Source organism: Micromys minutus (assembly GCF_963924665.1).
Source record: "Micromys minutus genome assembly, chromosome: 32".
In the NCBI taxonomy this organism is placed as follows: domain Eukaryota; kingdom Metazoa; phylum Chordata; class Mammalia; order Rodentia; family Muridae; genus Micromys; species Micromys minutus.
The window spans coordinates 17,134,072-17,154,335 of record NC_137967.1 but is presented as its reverse complement, the minus strand read 5'-3'; the positions used below and the strand labels follow the sequence as shown (position 1 = coordinate 17,154,335).

General features: G+C 49.1%; 2 protein-coding genes and 1 pseudogene across 6 annotated transcripts; 1 reads left to right on the top strand and 2 right to left on the bottom strand.

The window, feature by feature from the left end:
• Positions 1–1,454: 1,454 nt before the first annotated feature.
• On the bottom strand, positions 1,455–10,843 carry SNRPA (small nuclear ribonucleoprotein polypeptide A). Of its 2 annotated transcripts, none has more exons than XM_080908312.1 (7): positions 10,693–10,843; positions 10,172–10,266; positions 7,453–7,625; positions 6,146–6,322; positions 3,694–3,867; positions 3,204–3,292; positions 1,455–1,824 (listed from the first exon to the last, which is right to left on the bottom strand). In XM_080908312.1, exons 2-7 carry the CDS (start codon positions 10,254–10,256, stop codon positions 1,665–1,667), a joined length of 858 nt encoding a protein of 285 aa, XP_080764438.1. In that variant the 5' UTR covers positions 10,257–10,266; positions 10,693–10,843; the 3' UTR covers positions 1,455–1,664. The 2 variants fall into 2 exon arrangements, with proteins under 2 accessions (XP_080764438.1, XP_080764439.1); XM_080908313.1 differs by having other exon boundaries at positions 10,696–10,843.
• Positions 8,370–8,868, bottom strand: LOC308414006 (small ribosomal subunit protein eS10-like; annotated as a pseudogene). Its single transcript has one exon. The product of its transcript is annotated as a small ribosomal subunit protein eS10-like (transcript).
• Positions 10,685–19,087, top strand: ACTMAP (actin maturation protease). Of its 3 annotated transcripts, none has more exons than XM_080908310.1 (7): positions 10,685–10,800; positions 11,612–12,047; positions 15,134–15,202; positions 15,546–15,670; positions 16,860–16,989; positions 17,081–17,151; positions 18,463–19,087. In XM_080908310.1, the coding sequence occupies exons 2-7, from the start codon at positions 11,713–11,715 to the stop codon at positions 18,645–18,647; spliced, it is 915 nt and encodes a 304-aa protein (XP_080764436.1). In that variant the 5' UTR covers positions 10,685–10,800; positions 11,612–11,712; the 3' UTR covers positions 18,648–19,087. The 3 variants fall into 3 exon arrangements, with proteins under 3 accessions (XP_080764436.1, XP_080764434.1, XP_080764435.1); XM_080908308.1 differs by having other exon boundaries at positions 18,311–19,087; XM_080908309.1 differs by lacking the exon at positions 10,685–10,800 and adding an exon at positions 11,199–11,331 and having other exon boundaries at positions 18,311–19,087.
• The last annotated feature ends 1,177 nt before the right edge of the window (positions 19,088–20,264 follow it).

Genomic DNA, 20,264 nt, shown 5'->3' with positions numbered 1-20,264 from the left:
GTACTGTAGGTTCCTGAGCTCTAGATTCAGTCAGAAATGCTCTGCCGGGGGTTGGGCAGTTTCTCAAGTGGGTCACCAGTTCAAACACAAGGGGACTTAAAGTCATCAACAAGCTGGATGGTGGTGGCACACACTTTTAATCCCAGCACTTGGGAGTCAGGGGCAAGGTGGATCTGAGTTTGAGGGGCCAGTAGTTTCTAGAGCAAGTTCCAGGACAGCCAAGAGAAGCTGTGTGTGTATGCATTCCCCAACCCTGCCCAACACACACACATACCCCACAACACGCTACAGGACAGGTTACTATGCACATACAAACCTCACTCAAGATTCCTGTGACCACCATCTCACCAGAGCACAAAGCTACCTGGTACGGTAGAACCCCTTGTGCTCAAGCCCCGAAGCTCTCCCACCTCAGGACTTTTGCACTGCCTCCATTAGAACACGGCAGCTACTGTAGCAGCAGCGCTGGACTCCTGGCTACTCTACGCTGCTGAGCTTTGACTCATTTTCGGCCTTGCTCAAGAGAAAACTGGTTCCAGAGTTCAGTCACTTGACAAGGTCACAGCAGGTGACTTAGGATAGGTACCCCGACCTCAGAGCTGGCCAGGTCACTGATCAGTGTTAGAGTTAGGGGTGAAGACAAAACTCAACTATTCAGCACCCCGCACCAGAAGCGCTCCACCCTAGGACACCTCATTGCTTTACCTTCATCTCCCTAACTGCTCCTGGCTCCTCAGCACCCACCACAGCAGCTCAGGCTGCCAGGGAATCCCCGTGTGACTTTCACTTCCCAGTTTTATCAGTATGAACTGAATCTACTGAGTGCTAAGTGCCTGGGAGGTGTTTGTGGAGACAGTGGGAACATAAATTGAGGTATTAATAGGGTATTAACTAATCTTCCTTTTTCACACAGGAAGATAATAAAGCTCACATTGGGGACACTAAATGCCCACTGGATGACAGCTAAAGACATCCCAAACTGCAAACCTGAAGGGGCTGACCACAGCATCCATGTGACACAGCCACCAGACCAGTGTGGAGAGAGGCTTCCTCTCTCCCCTGGCTGCAAGAACAAGAGTCCCTTAATGATGCAAGCAGCAGCTTTGTCCTCCTCATTCAAATGCCTCAGGGACAGTCTTCACTGTGCCACTCCTCCTTACTGCAGAGTGCAAAAGCAGGGGCAGAGGCAGCCTTAGGATGTGCTTGAAGGAGCATCCCCCTGTGGTACACAGCCCTCCCAATAGTACACGGTGGATGGTGGTCTTGTTATTGCACAATGATTTGAGGGGGGAAAAATTGCCAAAGCTGTCAGTGGACCTTAGATGTGGTTAATACTGTCACACTCAGTGTTTTCTTGGATTGTGAGCCCACCCACAGAAGCCACAAGATCCAAACTCTTGATATGGAGGGAACCAAGGAAGGCAAGAAATAAAGCAGACAATACTGGTGAAAAACCAAACCTCAAAAACTCACTTTAATCACAACCTAACAGCGCCAGGTGCAATGTCTGTGGACAGACTCTGGGTACAATGCTGTGGCAACCACACACTCACACACAGCTCTGAGAAGGCCCCCAAGGGGGACTTACCTTCAGGGACTGAACCAAGGGAAGGGGAAAGGGGCAGCCCCAGAATGGGGACTGGGGCACTCTGGAGGGGAAGGCGCTATTTCTTGGCAAAAGAGATCTTCATAGCATTGTTCTGTGTGATCTTAAAGCCTTGCAGGGCATCTCTTGCTGCCCCTGCCTGCACTTCATTGTCAAATTCCACGAAGGCGATGTCATGGCGCCCAGGGACCAGACGCACCTCCTTGAAGCCAGGGAACCTGGGAGGAGAGAATGGCAAACCTCAGAGTCCCACCTCAGCTTTTCTGTAATATTTTGGCAAGAAAGTGACAGAGGCCAGGGAGGCTAAGCTTCCCATAATGCACAACACTGACCCCATAAGAAGAAACGACCTGGACAAAATACATGCAGAGCCCCACTGTAAACACCACCAGATGAAAAACCGTAACAATCACAATGTGGACCAAACAGCACTGGAACAGCTTCATTCCCCAAAGGCCACTCATGGTCCCATAAACTGTCACAATCCCTACTCCCAAGTCTCTGGTTTTTGCTTTGAGACAGGGTCCCTATCTCAGGCTGGACCTTAGGTCCTCAGCCTGAGCACTGGGACTACAAGATGCCATTGTGGCTGTTAACTTCCCTCATTTCCTCCAGGTCAGTGGGCAGCTGTTCCCCCGAGCCGTCTCACAAACACGCACTGCTCCGTGGAGACGGCACATGAGCTGGGCTGCTTCCAGCTTTATTTGGTCTCTCAATTTTTCCTTCAGCATAATTCCAAAGACTCATCCAAGCCAGGTATGGAAGGTCAGAATCCATGGGAGGTGGAGACAGGATTACCAGCTCCTGGCCATATGAAAACTACGTCCATGTTTGCCTAATAAACTGTCTGTTTATCTTAAACAAGAAGGGAGAGGCTGAAGAGAGGGCTCAGCAGTTAAGATCAAGAACTGATCTTGCAAGACCCAAGTCTGGTTCCCAACACCAATGTCAGAGAACTCCAAACAGCCTAAAATCGAGCTCAGGGATAGCCAACATTTCTGGCACATACCCACACACAGGCAAACGCATAATTAAAAGTAAAACTAAGAAAATCTTTAAAAAGGCAGGGAGGTAGGTCACAAACAAATAAAACTTTGCACATTCCAGGGCTGACTATCCCTCCATACCAGACAAGGCTGAAAGCCTCATACATGGTTACACACAACACTCCCACCAAGGGCCCCACAGAGCCTAGGCTGCAGAGAAGAAAATGACCCTCAACTCAATCCTCCTGCCTCAGCCTTCCAGTCCCGAGACCACATGCACACAACACTATACGCCCAGGCTTGACAAGGCATTTCTGTGCGGTGTGTGCTGGAAACCACACAACCCTTCTCTACCCTGCAGGTCCCTCACTCAGGGCCTACAGGCTCCATCATACTGGCAGGGCACCGCGTTCCTCCTATCCCCAGTGCCCTTGCCAGTCTAAACTGGCTCAACATTCTGCCATTCTTTCACTTTTCTCTTGTTCTGCGCCTCCCAATGACTCCGACTGAGAAAGGCAGCCTGGAACCCAAACTACCGGCATGTGGAAGCCCACAGCATCACGTACCAACCATCTTCCCTTCCCACCCCGCTGCCCAGGAGCCCCACTCACTGGTTGAAAAGCATGGAGAGCATCAGCTCATTGGTCTCCTCAGGCAGGTTGGTGAGGAACAGGATGTGATTGGGTGGATTCTCGGAGAGCTGTGGAAGAGATGGGAGCCCGTGGTCAGAGGTACCCTGAGGGGGGTTCCACCACTGCCCTCAGCTTACCACCCATTCCGTCTTTCTCAGACGTCCCCCAATGCACACATTCTCACCCTCCTCTCCCCAGACACCAAAGGCCCAAGACAGCAGCACAGACCTTTCAGCTCTTGCACTACTGTACTGGGCCTTAGTACGTGCACTAACCTGGATGCAAACCTTGGCTAACTTCACCCTGCTCTCCCAGACCAACTCACAAACCAACTGCCCTCTGTCTCAGGGCGGGTCACCACAGAGCTCAGGCCCAGCACCACCCCTCACTGACCTAAAAGCCCCATCTAACTGCTGCACTTCTTGCAGATTATGCTTAGGAGACACTGTGGTGGGGTAGGGTCACTTACAGGCTGGGCTGGTGGCATCTGTCCAGGCATGAGCTGCTGTGGGGGCATGGCCCCAGGGGGGATCTGGCCAGGAGCAAGGCCTGGTGGCGGGATCATGCCTGGTGGTGGCATGTAGGGAGGCTGTCCTGGCATGTGATGCATGATGCGGGGTGCCTGAGTCATTGGTGGCATGCCCTGCGGAGAACAGGAGCAAGAGTGACGTCACAGGGTTATAGGTCCTGGAAGGCAAGGTCACAGTGCCCACAACACAACACAGCCACTGACACAAGACAGAGAGAACCACACTTGGAAAGATGAAAAACAACACCCAGTTGATCCCCAAAGATGGAAAAAATGAAGGCTTAGGATCAAATACTAAACCACAAACAGCTTATTGAAGAAAAAAGGTATAACTGCAGTATGGCCTGACTCTGTTCAGATGTACATAAGGACCTAGGGAGGCTGAGCACGGCTCAGGGGTCCACAGCATGGTCCCCAGCACCCCGTGATTCCAGCTCTGGACAGTGCCTTCTTCTGGCCTCCACAGGGACCGCATGTGCACATACACAGCCACAAATTTTAAAAGTTCGTACCATGTAGCCTGGCTGCCTCATACCCACAAGGATATGCCTACCTTGTGCTGGGACTTAAGGTGTGCAACACCACACATGGCCCAAATATTAGATCTTTAAACAAACAAACAAAAAAAAAAAAAAAAAAAAAAGAGAAGACAAGAAAGGTGGCTCAGCAGTTCAGATTTCTATAAGAGGACCAGAAAACACAGGACAGATCACAACTGTTTCTACTCCTAGAACCAGGGGATCAGAGACACACACATGCATGCAGTCAAAAAGACCCACATGTACACATATCTATATTTATTAAAATTATACATATATTAAAAATAAACATTTTAAAATGTAAACTAAAAACAAAAGAGACGGCTCAGCAGGCAAAGGCACCTACCTCCAGAACCGACAACCTGAGGTCACTCTCAGGTTCCAGTCAATCAGGAGAGAATTGGCCACAGTTGTTTTCTGACCGCCTCATGTCCATTGGGTATGAATACTCATAAGCACACACAATAAGCAAAAATGTAACTTAAAAATGAAAATAAGGACTGGAGAGATGGCTCAGCGGTTAAGAACACTGGCTGCTCTTCCAGAGGTCCTGAGTTCAATTCCCAGCAACCACATGGTGGCTCACAACCATCTGTAATGGGATCTGATGTCCTCTTCTGGTGTGTCTGAGGACAGCTACAGTGTACTCATGTATATTAAATAAACATGACCAGCAGAACAAGGCAGACACACGGCTGCCACCACGAGCTACGGTGTGAACCATCAGACAGAGACGAAGGAGGCGGCACATTTCAGCCAACTTTTCTTTTATGCACAGTGCTTCTGGTGTCTATCACAGAATGACACGCCACTTCTTATTGTCAGCTGTCTGTCACTTGGGTCCATGAGTCAGCTTGAGTTACTGTTCCCAAAATGAGGCCTAGAATAACCTCAACATCCCAGTTGCTCTACCACCCCCAGAGCATGCTTAAATTCTGATGTACAGTACAAGGTCAATTTCCCTTCTTTCATTTCAGGTGCTGGGGGTTGAACCCAGAACCTTATGCGAAGTAGGCACATCTCGTCCTAGGCAGGGCTGTACTTTCTCCTGTAGTTCCAACTGCCGCGCATCAGATGTACAAAGATTCCCTACCAGGCTAGCCTGTCATGCCTTACTAGCCATCTCTCTACCACGGGCCTTCAGCAGATCATCTTGAAGGCTAGAACTCCAGAAGCTGTCTTCAGCGCTAGAGACAACCCTCCAGAGTCGGTTCCCTTCTCTTTCCATGGGACCCAAGGACTGAACTCAGGTCCCCTGGCTTCCTTGGCAAGCACTTTTCTCAGCAGAGATAGCAGCGGTCAAATCTGTCTTAATTCATGTGCAGGCACTTGACATCCTCCTATCAGGGCACCACAGGAAGCTTCCTACCAGGCAAAGGCAGCTTGACCTTTGCACTTCTGCAGTGATAGCTTTGCTTACCGCAGACAGATACAAGGGATTTTTCACTCCTGCTTATAGTGCTGGGGACTAGATGTGCGGTCTCCCACAGGCTACGTCACATTTTAGTTTATAATCCAATAGTCTCTCTAAATGAAATTTGCCTGTTTCCAACTGTAGGCTGGTGAATTTTCTACAAATACCCGGGCTTAGCATGAGCATGCACAAACAAGAATGCACAAATAGACTCCAGTATACACTGAAGTAACGATACACACACACACACAAAACAAGCTCAAGGAAAACTAGGAGATAGACCTTCGAAAACAATCAAGTGTACGCAGGTGAACAGAGGCCCGTTCCACACATATGGCTTATCCAACCCAATGGGACAATCCCCTCACACTACCCACACACAAAGCCACGAGGCCGAAGTCTTGGCAGGGAAGGAACACTCCCCTGCACCCTGGCTTACCGGTACAGGCTGGACAGCGCCTACCACGGGGGCAGCTGCTCCGCCCTGAACAGCCTTTTTGGCAGCAGGTGTCTCCTGACTCTTGGGCTTCCTCTTCTCTCGTTTGCGATCTCTCTCCACAAAGGTGCCCTTCATCTTAGCAATGATGTCTGAGTCAGTCTTTGCGTACTGGATACGCTACCAATTTAGAGCAGAAAGGTCAAGAGTATGAAAATTAGAAAACTGCCAGGGTTCAAATGAGACATCGAAAGGAGCTTACTAAGAAAAATTAGAAACTGCTTGGTGACAACTTCCTCATCTGTAAAATGGGTATATGTTACACTTGGCATATGGATGATCATAGAAACTATCAGTAAGTACCTGGAAGCAGCTGTAACTGTAAGCTAGAAGAGGAGCTTCCCAGCTCTCCCAGGAAGGACCCAGAGCACATGCTCAGATACAAAATGCTTTGAGAGGGTCTCATCAGGGAGCTCTGGCTGCCCTGGCCCCTAGAGTATTACAAAGTAAGCTTTTCAGATACAATGTTCAGGAAAGGCAGAAACACAAAGGAAAGAGGATACAAGGGAACAACCAGGAAGCTAAAGGAGAAAGCTGGACCTGGGATCCTAGCTGCTCATGAGAGGAAGGATGCTAGGAACCACTTCTGCCTGCTACACTGGGGATTACAGTGAGGTCACAAGGACAAGGGGACTCTTTGCTTTTCTAGGAAGCTGAAAGAGTGTTGTAAGGAGAGACATGAGCTCTCAGGAGAACCTGTGGTGGAGACAAAGCTGGGTGGATAGAGAAGCACATGGGGGTGGGGCTACGAGCAAGGCAGTGGTTAGAACAAGGCTCCCAGTGGATCTAGGCAGTTCAGGCCAGAGGATGCAGTGGCAGAATGTCCCTGTGACTACAGAAGAAAGGTGGTGCTCAGAATCCTTTGTTCACTTTGGTTCCTAGGCAGGCTCCACCTCTGCAGTTTAGACTGGGTTCCAACTCTTGACAATCCTCCTGCCTCAGTCTCCTACATGTAGGCATAAGCTACCACACTCAGCTACTTGATCACTGGGTGGTCCCACAGCCCCCATATTAGGATCACAGGATGTAAAGAACCAGCAAGACAAAGCAGCACACTGTAGAACACTGCAGTCCACAGAAGGTGCACACCCTCCCAGTCTCCCACACCACACACATCTGCACGCACACACAAAGTTCATAGCAGCATACTTAGGGAACACTACAGGCCACAGAAGGTGCACACCCTTCCAGTCTCCCACACCACAAACACATCTACACATACACACAAAGTTCATATTTGAGATACTCACCATGGGCTTGTCATAGAAAGGGAAGCCCTGCATGGAACGCAGGGCATTGGTGGCGCTGCTGACCTCCTTGAAGATGACAAAGGCCTGTCCCCTCATCTTCAGGCTCCGAGACACCAGGATATCCAAGATCTGGCCAAACTGGGAGAAGATGGCATACAGGGACTTCTTGAGCTCTGCATTCAGAGAAGACGAGACACTGTGACAAAGGTCTGGGCCTGTGTCTTGCCCTTGCCCTACCCCTAGGAAATGGACAGCCTGACTGGACATGGTGGGGTGTGCCTTTATCCCAGCACTCGAGACGAAAAAGCAGGTAGATCTCTGACAATCTGAGGCCAGCCTGGTCTACAAATTGAGTCCAGAACAGCCAGGGCTGGCCACACTAAGAAACCCATGGCTTAGAGGTGGGAGGAGGAAGGAAAAAAAAAAAAACAGCCCAAATGGGGGGCCATCAGCCAACTGACCAAATATCCATAAAAGGTACAGATCAAGAACCCATGGTAACAGAAACAGCCAAGAACCACTCAAAGGACAAGTCTACACATCCTACAAGATGTGGATAGGTATAATACCTGCTACAAACCTGCTGTTCAAATAAACACTTTTCACTCCAGCTGAGCTAACTTTCCAGTCCTTACTGAACCCTGACACACCATTCATTTATTCATTCATTCATTCATTCACTCACTCATTGAAAACTGAGCAATCCTGCTTCGATCTCTGAATCACAAGCACGACTTCCTAGTCACTGTACTCCTTCCTCTTCATGGAATGTCCTTTTCCTGACACTTCCACGACTGGCCACTTCTAGCCACTCAAGTCTCAGAACCAATCTGTGGCCTCCAGAAGGCCATCTCCAATTGCACTGTCTACATAACCCCCTTCTTTAAAGTTTACACAATATAACACAATCTCCAACTTCACCGAGGTGGCTGACCACATCCACAACCAAAGCTGCCTCTAAACTGGAATTTGGTTGCTGAGCCAGTCTCAGCTTTCTTGTCAGCTTGGGGGGGGGGGGGGGCAACAGCATTCCTTCTGTAGGTGTCTCTGTCTGCCTCCCCTCTTTTGAATCTTGCAAAGCGCTCACCCCCTGGACCTTTTGGGCTGAGGCCTGCCAGTCTCAGGACGGCTGCGGTGCAGGGTGGCGGGTACGATCTCCAGAGGTAGGGGCAGGTAATCTCGGAGATACTGGATGGCCTCGTTCGTAAGGTACTAGTAGAAATGTCTCCAGGCAAACTGCTCCTCCACATATCCTTGAGACTTGAGAGACTGCATGGCCTTCATGACATGAAAGTTGGGCACATTCTTGTCTGCCAGCTCAGGGTGTTTGGGCATGTGGACATCTTTTGTGGTAACCATCACTCCTTCCTTAAAAAGGAGTTCATGGACGGCAATCCGATTTTTCTTAGGCATCATTGCGGCACCTGCCTATATGTCCCCCTTCTTACCCTGTCTTCTGCTGATGGCAGAAGTTCGCTAACTGACCACCGCTCACTAACAGCTACAAGCCTGAGAATTGGACACAATGGTTCCAGTCTGGAATCCTAACACCAGGGAGCTGGAGGCAGGAGCATCAGGTACCTGAAGTCACTCACCGTGGGACCTGGGAAAGTCAGGCTCACCAGCAGGCATGTGTAGCCGCTGAACCACCTTTCTAGTCCTCCCCAGACAATTTTCTCTGGTTGGTCATAATTAATTTGTGGGGATTTTTGTTTAAAACATTTTTTTTTATTTGTGTGTATTTTGCCTGCAGAAGCCAGAAGAGGATGTCGTATCCCCTGGAACTCCAGAGTCACAGACTGTTATGAATCTCCCTTGAGTGCTAGGAATCAAAACCAGATCCTCTGGAAAACCAGGCAGCGATTCTTGAACCAGGAAGCCTTCTCTCTAGGCCATGTTGATTTTCTTAGTTGCTGAGATGTAAACCCAGATCCTCACTGATGCTAGGCAAATCTACACAAGTTACATTCCTCAATCCTTTTGGAGATAGAGTCTTGCTATGTAGCCCAGGCTGGTCTGGAACTCAAGATCCTCCTGCCTCAGTCTCCTACATCCTGCGATTACAGCCCTGTAACCTCCTCATCTTAAAAGAAACTACTAGTCTTTGGTAGTTTACCTGATTTGACCATGTTGTCACAAATGGCTTCAGACTTTCTTCCAGAATTACAGCCTTCTGCCAAACAGCCCAGTCCAAGAATTTGCTTAACTAGAATCCCACACTTCCGTCTCATTTTTCTTGCTATTTGATCCCAGGCAAGTTATACCACCCAAATTCCAACTACTTAATCTGAGAGGCTTGTGAGAATTAAAAATAGTCAAGACTTAGAACCCTGCACATGTCCACCACATTACAGAGTCATTCACTGCCCATCCCTTCTGTGTGTTATCCACATTGTAGCCAATCACTGAGACCCCCACCCCGAGGTCAGTGGACAGAAACAGTCTCATTAGAGCAGACTGATGAAGAAAACGACCCTGGAATGTTTTGCAGAAATAATGGAGCTGTGAGCTATAAAACCTTGAAGATCATTAACAAAGCGCAAATTAAAGGGTAGAGTGTAAAACGTGTGTTGAAACCAAGGAACCAGTATGTACAAAGGCCAAAGTTCACTTTTAACAGACTGATGGGAGAAGGCAGAAAAAGAAATGTGGAGGCTAGAGGTGAAAATCAGTCAACTCTTGTGAGATCACCTTGAGTCAGGCTACCCCAAGAACTCACCATCTTTCTTGATCTTCTCATTGAGATTGTTGATATAAATAGTATGGTTGGGACGGGTCTCGGGAACTGCCATGGTGTGAGACATTCAGGTACGGCTTAAAGAGGAAATAGCGACTTTAGTCCTACGTTTCCCAAATTCTTTGTTCCAAAGGTCTGATGAGCTCTGATCAGGGATCTTCCTTCCAAGAGGAGGACCCGAAAGGCCGGAATTGGGGGAGGATGGTACAGCTTAGCAACAAAGCCACCATAGGACTCCGCGTCTCCAGCCCGCGTGCTAAGGAAGCTCTAGAGAGGTTAACTACAAATCCCAGAATGCTCTACGAGTCCCGGCAAACGGAGCCCACAGAGCAGAGCTTCCCATTAGTCCACGCACGCGAACGGCATCCCGGGAGGGAAAAAGAACCCGGATGTCAGAGCCAGTTAGGGACCAATTTGGGACATCCTAGTCTCTCAAAAGGAGAGGCCTCCCGAAGTGCTCCACCCGCTTCCCCGCCGCGGCGTCTACACCCGCAAGAACCCACCACCTGAGAAGTCGCTCCCGCCAAGCTACGCTGCACAGACACACAGCTTCCTCTCCTCCCTGGCTCCGGCTTCCCTCTTCCGAGAGCTAATCACGGCTCGCAAACTCGGTAAGTTCAGAATAAGTCTTCCTCGGCCTCGGTGCCTGCCCAGGAAAAGAACACTTGGGTTCCCGCCTTAGCGATAAGCCCCGCCCCCTTGCCCAGCGGGAACGGACCAATCAGAGACGAGTATGAGCTTTTGGCCAATTGGAACATGGTTAGAGCTCTACTGCCATTTCGAGACTGCCTTTCGGAAGCCACACCTCTTCCTTTTCCGCCAGTATCACGTGACCACCCAGGAGCGTTGTGCAGGTTGGGAGTTCTAACTCGCGAGATGGGGAAGCACTGACGGAGGCTGGCAAGGTTACGCCATTTCCTCCCGGGGACGCGCTTGTTAAATTCCTAAATTCCATTCCCTAGTGGAGCGGTACAGACCAACTTAGTCGACCTTTGATCGCTGAGCTCCTGCAACTCTCATACTTCCTGGCTGATTCCATGACCCTGTCCACCACTAGGCTGTTTTCCCACCCACGTGTCTATTTTTAACCTCTTGACTCTTGCTTCAACTACAAGGTCTCAGACTCGGGCCCGCGATGTGAGGTAGGCAAGTCACATCCTTCAGACACCTCACAACAGATCTGAACCTCCTTATTACAGAAGTGACCAAAACCAGCTCAGCTACAGCAGATGAGACGCTTACAAAATTTCCCTCCTAATGTAGCCCCAGCCCCATTGCACAGCCCACCGTTCGGGATCCTTCATTTAGCCCAGTTTCTCTTTCCACTGTTTTAAATACTAACCCAGGTTCTTCCAGACCAACTGGCCAGGCACCATATTCTGCAATTCGACTCTGGTTTTAATTTTTTTTTTTTTTTAACAGATCTCAATGTGCGGGCCTGAATATCTCTCGTCCAGTTCTTTTAAAAACTGAAAATCTCCATCCTTGAGATTTGGGAGGATCCTCTTCCTGAAGACCCCCAAATGACTTCTCCATGCTCTTTCCCCCTAAAACCCACAATCCCCCCAATAATTTGTGAGACCCAAGACACCAACATTGTACCTCCTTTACCCCCAAATCCCCCTGACTTAGCTTTATCATCCCCTCCTTGTAGTCTCCAGGCTTCTGTTCCATCCCCACCCGGTCCTCCACCCCTCCCCCCTCCCCCACCCCCTCTACCCTCTGCTGCAGAGTCTGTTCTTCCTCTTGTCTATGGCCTGAAGAACAGCCAGTTCCTGAAGGAGGCCTTGGAGAAGGATGACCCGGCCCCCAAAGGCAAAGATGATGTGAAGAGGCTCCTGAAGCTGCACAAGGACAGGTAGGGTCTCCATCACACTGCCCCCCAACCCTGTTTACAGACCACAGCCATACCCTGCTCTTTGCTTTCCTGTTTCCTTGATCTCAAACAGCCAGATGCCTTAAGTCCCCTACTAAGCTCTTCAGCGGTTGGCCTCCAGCAAAAGAGAGAGCAGCTTCTGCCCCTGCCTGGTATTGAGCAGAAGCCAGTGGCTCTGTGCCTCCAGACAAGGACTCCCAGAGTAGCCAGAGTTATGATAATGGGGCTCAGAGGACAGGTCTCAGTGTTGGCTTCTGCAAAAGACGCGGGTACAAATGCTAGTGAGCAAGTTACGCAAGCCAGTGCCACGAGAGCAGACAGTAAAGATCTTTCAAAGAACTAGCAAAGGGGAGCTGGGAACGTAGTCAGCAGCATCGCACACGGAGTGTGGCAGGTTGGATGGAGGGATTTGGACTGTCCTGAGGTCTGGTGACCCAGGGAATGGATTTGCAAAGGGAGGAGAGCTACTGTTAAGAATGAAGGTCATGAATTGAGTCCAAGGTCCTAGGAAGAGAGTGCACCTAGGGGCACAGGCAGTAAGGGAAGAGAATAGAGAAGAGACCATAGGCCCTTGTCCAGATTGATAAAGAAACTCCTGGGCTGGAGAGATGGCTCAGTGGTTAGGAGCACTGTTTACTCTTCCAGAGGTCCTGAGTTCAAATCCCAGTAACCACATGGTGGCTCACAACCATCTGAAATCTTCTGGTGTGTCGAAAGACAGCTACAGTGTAGTTACATACAATAAATAAATAAGTCAAAAATATTAAAAACACAAAAACTCCTAGTGCCTGACATAGTGATGCAGGCCTGAAATCCCAGAGCTCAGGAAGCCAAGCAGGGGATTAGGTCAAGGCTAGCCTGAGCTACGTAGTGAGACCCTGGCTTGGAAGGAAGGAAAGGGGGTTCTTAAGCTCTCCAACCACATTTATAAGGTACACACACCAAATGGCTCAGCCACCATCATGAAAATGGAATTTAGAAAACCTGTTACACCATAAAAGAAGTATGTGTTAGACACTACTCTAAAGGATTTGTTTACTTTGCTTTATTTCTTGGGCTATTGTTTGTTTTTATTTTTGTTTGAGACAGGATCCCATATAGCCCAGGCTGACCTCAAACTTGTTATGTAGCTGAGACTACCTCGTTCTTTCTTCCTTACCACGAGCATCCCTAGAATTGGTGGTGGTGGTGATGGTGTTGTTGCTGATGGTGGTAGTAGTATGACACAGGGTCTCTCTATGTAGCCCAAGCTGGCCTGAAACCCATGGCAGTCCTGCCTCTGCTTCCAAAGTGCTGATATTACTGGCATGAGTCACCATGGTTGGCTGAGTTTTTAAATATTTGTTCTCAGCAATTTCCTGGGATAGGAACTGTTACTTTCCTGTTGAGGAAGTCCTGGATGAGAAAGTCAGGCCTCTTTGAAGAATTGAAAGATGACTCTGGTTAAGAACACTCGCTGCTCTTGCAGAAAATCTAAGTTGGGTCCCCAGAACCCACATAATGTGGTTTAAAACCATAGCACTAGCTCTAAAAGATCCAGCCCTTCTGGCCTCTATGGGTACCATACAAAGACAGCTGAAGCTTCCACTCAGAACGTTACAAAGGACGTTCTCCATTCGAACTCAAGGAGAGAACTTGGTGCTTCTAAGCACCCTGCAATGGTCGGGAGTTATCTTAAATTGAGAACCCGGAGCTTTGTGTATCCCTCACGTGTGAGCATCCCCATCACCATCTCTGGCTTGCCCTCCGACTGGCCTATGGCCTGAGGGACCCATGCAGACGCTTGGTTCTTTGCTTTGTATTGTAATGCTGAATTCTATATGTTAGGTTTAGGTCTATGAGTTTACCAATCTTTGTTGTGCAAACCTTGCAGCTTAATTTATAAGGGTTGAGATTTCCTCTGTCACTATGTAATGTAATACTTAGGCCCTTGTTGCCTCAGGGAAGAACAGATCCTTCTGTACACCAACTGACACTATGTAACCTTGATTATCCCTGATTGGTGAATAAAGATGCCTACAGCCTATAGCTGGACAGAAGAGCAGTAGATGAGGTTTTAGTTCCCAGGCTTGGGGTCTGAGGCAGGAACCATGAGGAGGAAGAAGATGGTGGAGAGAGGAAAAGACCCCATAGAATAGGTAAATCATGAAAATATGGCCATGAGGGCTGGCCAGTTTGAGTTAAGAGCTCCACAGATGGAACATGGCAAGTTATAACTCGGCTATTGATACGGAAGTAGATCTTGATAGCTAAGATTAATGTGGCTATCTGCCAGCTCTAGTGCTGATTAAGGCTTAGTGTAAATATAGAAATTTTATGTCTTTTATCTCGGAACTGAATGATCTAAGGAGTGGTAGGTAAATAATTAGTACACCAGACTGAGATTACTGAAATGGTGGCTGCCTCAGAGCAGAGCTCTGCAGGTCGACTAAGATTCGTTAAGGTGTTCTCTTGGGCCTTAAGCATATTCCCACTTGGTTTTACTCAGGCTGAGTTAAATCTATTTATTGTGCATACGTGCTTGTCTCCTTCTAACATGTGGGTCTGAGGAATTGAACTCAGATTGTCAGGTTTAGCAGCAGGCACTTTTATCCACTAAGCCATTGTACCATTACCTTTTATATCTGATGGGAAGAATAGTCAGGGAGCACACCTTTAATCCCCAATCTGGGGAAACTAAGTCAGAAAAGTTACCACTGTTTGAGGCTAGCCTAGGCTACTTTTGGGGAAAGTGTCTACAAAAAGAAAAAGGAAAAAAATTGGTTATAAAACATACCACCTTCTAGAAATTTCTTCAGGTAAATCATGAGTCCTGGTTGCATAGGTTCTTTGTTAGCTCTTTGTCTTTCAAGACCTGAGAGAAGCAGCAGGAAACATCCAAAATAGTGATCCCCCCCCCCACACCAGATGGAGAAACTGAGGCTTGGAGGGGGAGGGATGGGGGTGGGAGAGCCTCAACAGGAGAGAAGGAAGTGAGTTGTCCAGACAGGAGTCTTAAGACAACTCAGTCTCCAGGAGGTGATATCAGAGCTGTTCCCTTCTGACTGAGCCTGGTTGCTCTCCCTCAGGTTTCGAAGTGACCTGCAGTGGATCCTCTTTTGTGCTGACCTGCCATCGCTCATCCAGGAAGGCCCTCAGTAAGATCCAGTCACCTGGATTTGAGAGGGGCCCTCCCACAGGCCAAGCTGGCACTGTGGGACAAGAACTCCCAACCCCCAGGCATTCTTGGAAGGGATAAACAAATGTACAGGGTATTTTCCACATCAGGATCTGTGTGTGTGTGCTGTGTGTGTGTGTGTGTGTGTGTGTGTCCATTTTGTGTTTCCCAGGTTCCCAGGTTTAACCCCCACCTTCATTCTATTCTCCCTACCTGGCATGGGAGGGGAGGCAGGTCCCCTAGGCAGCATAGCTCTCCCTCGGTTGGGGTCGGGAATTCGGTAAATACAGAGCACATGCTACAGAATGGCCTGTCTCTCTCAGGTGTGGCTTGGTGGCCCTGTGGATGGCAGGAGCTCTTCTTTCAACGCCTGACAGCGTCTCTCTGGAAAGACTAGTGCAGGTGGCGAAGGAGAGAGGCTACACAGCACAGGGAGAAATGTTCTCTGGTGAGTTGGCTGGGAAATTCCTCGAGCCCTTTTCATTGGCTCTACTCTAGGGTGACAAAGAGGCCAGCTGAGACACTCAAGGTGAGTGAGGAGGTATCATTACCATCTCCTGGCCTACCGCTTACAGTAATAGACTACAGATGTTAGCACGGCGAGTCAGTCCAGACGGCCTGGGTCCTCGGCTCTCCCATCGCTGTGCTTTGTTGTGTATCAGACCCAGACAAGCTAACTGCTGATGTACCAAAAGGGGACCTGGCCTGCAGGTTCTCCCAGCATCCCTCAGTTCCTACCTGAACTAACTCTCCCCAAAGGTTCTTTACTATATAATCCAGACACTTTGGGTCCCCTTCCCCAACACACACACACACACTGCATTTCTCTCACCCTGTGCACACTTATGTTCTTCCCCTTCTCTGATTCTGTCTGCTTGACAACTTCACTGGCCTTGTTCCTTGTGATCAGTGAACCCGCCTAAGAGCTGCCCCCAATAAACTTGACTTGATACTTTAATTTGGCTTGAATTGGCTGATTTTGTTGGCAGAGAAAACCTATTATGGTTAAGTGGTTAAGCATCTGATCATGTTTGTGCCTTGTATCTTTTTTTTTTTTTTTTTTTACTACTGGGAATTGAAGTCAGGAACATAATACTTGCTAGGCCAGGGCTCTACCACTGAGCCACGCCCCCGGCCCCTCACTGGGGGATTCTAGGCAGGGGCTCTACCATTGAGCCACACCCCCAGCCCCTCACTGGGGGATTCTAGGCAGGGGCTCTACCACTGAGCCACGCCCCCAGCCCCTCACTAGGGATTCTAGGCAGGGGCTCTACCACTGAGCCACGCCCCCAGCCCCTCACTGGAGGATTCTAGGCAGGGGCTCTACCACTGAGCTCTGTTTCCAGCTCTGTAAATGTATTTCTTTCATTTTTTTTTCTTTTGAGCCATGGACTCATCAAATTGCTCAGCCTGGTCTAGAACTCACTGGGTAGGGTAGCCCGGGCCAACTTTGAACAACTGATACTCCTAATTCATCCTCTGAAATCACTGGGATTACAGGTTTATGACATCAGACCCAGCTTGCATCTCATCTGCACTCACACAAGCGATAAGCTCTTTTGAAACGATTCATTCATACATTTATTGACTGGTTTGTGCACACTCTCTCCCTCTCTCTCTTTCTCTTCCTTCTCCAGTGGCTGACATGGCCAAACTGGCCCAGGAGACTTTGGGCTGCCAGGCTGAGCTCCTGTGTGGTGGCCTGGGTGGTCCCAACAGAGATCGAGTTCTACAGCACCTCATCACCGGACATCCCCTGCTCATCCCGCATCCCAGGGCCTGGGAGGGAGTGGGTTGGGGGTAGTGAAGGGGGGCACCCAGAGCCACACTACAGTTTGGACCTTAACACTAGCTCTAGCTATGATGAGGATTTCAACCATGAGCCATGTCAAAAGAAAGGGCATAAGGCCCACTGGGCAGTGAGTGCAGGTAAGTTGTCCCCATCCCAGACCCTTTGGTGCTGGTCCCTGGAGCTCTCCACCCATTGTTAACCTCATTCACATTGTATCACTGGTGAAAACAATAGCTTGGCCCTCTTTCCCATACATATTTAGCAAAAAGCCCAGCAGGCATCTAGACCTTCAAATATTACCAATTAAGAGTTCCCAAGGGCTGGAGAGATGGTTCAGTGGTTAAGAGCACTAACTGCTCCTCCAGAGGTCCTGAGTTCAAATCCCAGCAACCACCACCATCTGTAATGGGATCCGATGTCCTCTTGTGGTGTGTCTGAAGACAGTGACAGTGAACTCATAAATAAATTGAGTTCCCTAAACAGGTTCAGCTCATAGACTGAGGAATAAAGAACTCCAGGAGCAGCCCAGCTTCTGCCTCTTCAAACTTAGTTCTGCCTAGGTTTCTTCCCCTCTCCGGGCTCTTCCCATCTGGAAATTAGGGAGTTGGAGAGGTATATTAGCTTTTCTCACAGAAGCAACCTGAGAGGTTTCTGCAGCTCTTGGTTCAGGGGATACCTCATTGGAGGGCAAGTACAGTAGCCGGTAGCTCTGCCTGTATGGCAGGAGCCTCGGGCACACAGAGCTGAGTTCTGGGACGATCAGGAAGCAGCGAGCACCACCCAGAAATGTAGCTCGCACTTGCACTTCATCCTCACCCCAGGGATGCACTTCCTCCAGCGAGGTTCTGCCAGCTCTAAAATAGCCCCACAGCTCGCAGCCAACACTGCCTCCTCTTAGAGCTGCCTGGTCAGCATCGCTCCCACAGAACAGGACATGGCTGACTCTGCACGTGTGTCTGTCACAGCACTATTGTCAGCTCACCTGCCTGGAAGGAGGGCAGGTTGTACATCAGGCCAGGCCTCCAGATGTGTGTCTGGCCTCTGTGGGGGGCTCTTTCTGGGGCAGCTGGAGATGTTGGGGTTCTTTTTTTTTTTTTTCCTTACAATGCTGTTTCCATCTTCAATGTGCCATGAGAGGCAGGACTTCAAAACACCAGAGGCATGGGAGCCAGAGGCCCTGCTGTAAAGCCACAGCACCCTACTAACCTTGTGGTAGCAAGGAAGCAACTAGCCTTGAGAGGTGCCCTGGCCCCTGGCTGTAACCTAGGCAACTCACATCCTCTTCCTGTCCCCCAGGGGTCCTGATAGGTGTGCAGAGTGTGCCCAGCCCTGGCTACATTGAAGACTCTGAGTTGCCAGGCCTCTTCCACCCAGTGCCTGGTGCACCCCACCAACCACCATGCTTCCCCGAGGAAAGCTCCCCAGGTGCCATCTTCCTTCTCTCCAAGCAGGGCAAGAGTTGGCATTACCAGCTGTGGGACTACAGCCAAGTCCGGGACAGCAACTTGCAGCTGACAGACTTCTCACCCACAAGGGCTGCCGATGGACGGGTGTACGTGGTGCCTGCTGGTGGGGTACGGGCTGGCCTCTGTGGCCAGGCGCTGCTGCTCAGATCACAGGAGGGGAGCCATGAGCTGGGGCCAGGACACCTTCCTTGAACTTCTCCATCGTTAGAATGCTTCTGCTCCGTCCCTTTATGTGGCATTTTCAGTTAGTTTTGTCTGAGGATAGTGAGTATCTTGAAGTCTGCCTACCCAGAAATCTTTCACAAGATCACCCCATATATGGAGTCACAAGCTTGACCACTGTCCAAAGTCTAAACTAATGACCTGCAGGATCAGGCATTCCTTTGGCAGAGGGAGACTTGTTTTTGCGGAGCGTGGGGTAGAAGCACACACTTCTAAAGCTGCATGCAGGAGGCACAGCAGTGGCTCAGCCTGGGGGCCCTGCAGCTGCATTTCCCCACTATGCAGCTTCTGTCACCTTTCAATCCCTACGGAGGGGAGGGGCCATCTTATCCTTCCACTACTTCCTGCTGATTAGGGACATCAAGTTCCCTGGGGCAAGTTTGATCTTTGCTGTCAGGATATCTAACTTAACTCTTTTTTTTTTTTTTTTTTTTTTTTTTTTTTTTTTAGATTTATTTATTTAATGTATGTGAGGACACTGTAGCTGTCTTCAGACACACAAGAAGAGGGCATCAGATCCCATTACAGATGGTTGTGAGCCACCATGTGGTTGCTGGGATTTGAACTCAGGACCTCTGGAAGAGCAGTCAGTGCTCTTAACCACTGAGCCATCTCTCCAGCCCCTCTACTTTTTTCTTGTTTCTTCTTTGCACACAACTACTTAACAAACCACAACCCATAAACTCTCACGGCCCTGGGCATTTATATTCCTTCTGAAAAGTCCTCAGAATTTCAAAGGTCACAGTATCAAAACCTATTTGCAAATGACAAAATCCTACCCCTGCTGCAGCATGAGGTAAATCACAGCTGCTGTGGACAGTCTGAAGCAGCCCCATGCTGGGATTTTAATCTCACAGCTGGGATTAAAATGAAAACATACTCCTACAATATTTCAGTGTTTTTTCAAAGAAACCAAAATTCTCACTCCTGTGTTGTGACCCCGTTGGGTGTCAGAAGATCCTTTCATAGGGTCTGCCTAACACCATCAGAAAATACATTTACTTCATGATTTATAACAGTAGCAAGACTATAGCTATGAAATAGTGAAAATAATGTTGTAGCTGGGGTCACACAGCCTGAGGAACTTATTAAAGGGCCGCAGCGTTGGGAAGGTTGAGAAGCACTGAGGTGGAGGTAGCAGTGAGTTTAGAACCAGCCTGGTCTACGTAGCAACCTCTAGGCCAGTCAGGGCTACACAGTGAGAGTCTGTCGTAAAAGCAAAACAGCAGTCTTGCTATGTAGTCCTGGATGATCTAGAACTCCCAATGTGGTAGACCAGATTGGCCTCAAACTCAGAGCTCTGTCTGCTTCTTGCATACTGGGATTAAAGGCATGTTCCTACATGCCCAGCATAGAAGACTCTTGGTTGGCAGTAACTCAGACCCTAGTCATGACCCTCCCATCTAAATGTGACATCCATTGGTCTTTTGTTTTTTTTTTTTTTTTTTAAGATTTATTTATATGAATACACTGTAGCTGTCTTCAGACACACCAGAAGAGGGCATCAGATCCCTTTACAGATGGTTGTGAGCCACCATGTGGTTGCTGGGAATTGAACTCAG

Coding starts and splice junctions, on each gene's coding strand:
- ACTMAP (XM_080908308.1), top strand. CDS start 11,713: ATGACTTCTCCATGCTCTTTCCCCCTAAAACCCACAATCCCCCCAATA. Junction 12,048..15,133: donor CTGAAGCTGCACAAGGACAG/GTAGGGTCTCCA, acceptor GCTCTCCCTCAG/GTTTCGAAGTGACCTGCAGT. Junction 15,203..15,545: donor CTCATCCAGGAAGGCCCTCA/GTAAGATCCAGT, acceptor TGTCTCTCTCAG/GTGTGGCTTGGTGGCCCTGT.
- SNRPA (XM_080908312.1), bottom strand. CDS start 10,256: ATGTCTCACACCATGGCAGTTCCCGAGACCCGTCCCAACCATACTATT. Junction 7,626..10,171: donor TGAGAAGATCAAGAAAGATG/GTGAGTTCTTGG, acceptor CTCTGAATGCAG/AGCTCAAGAAGTCCCTGTAT. Junction 6,323..7,452: donor CTTTCTATGACAAGCCCATG/GTGAGTATCTCA, acceptor CTAAATTGGTAG/CGTATCCAGTACGCAAAGAC.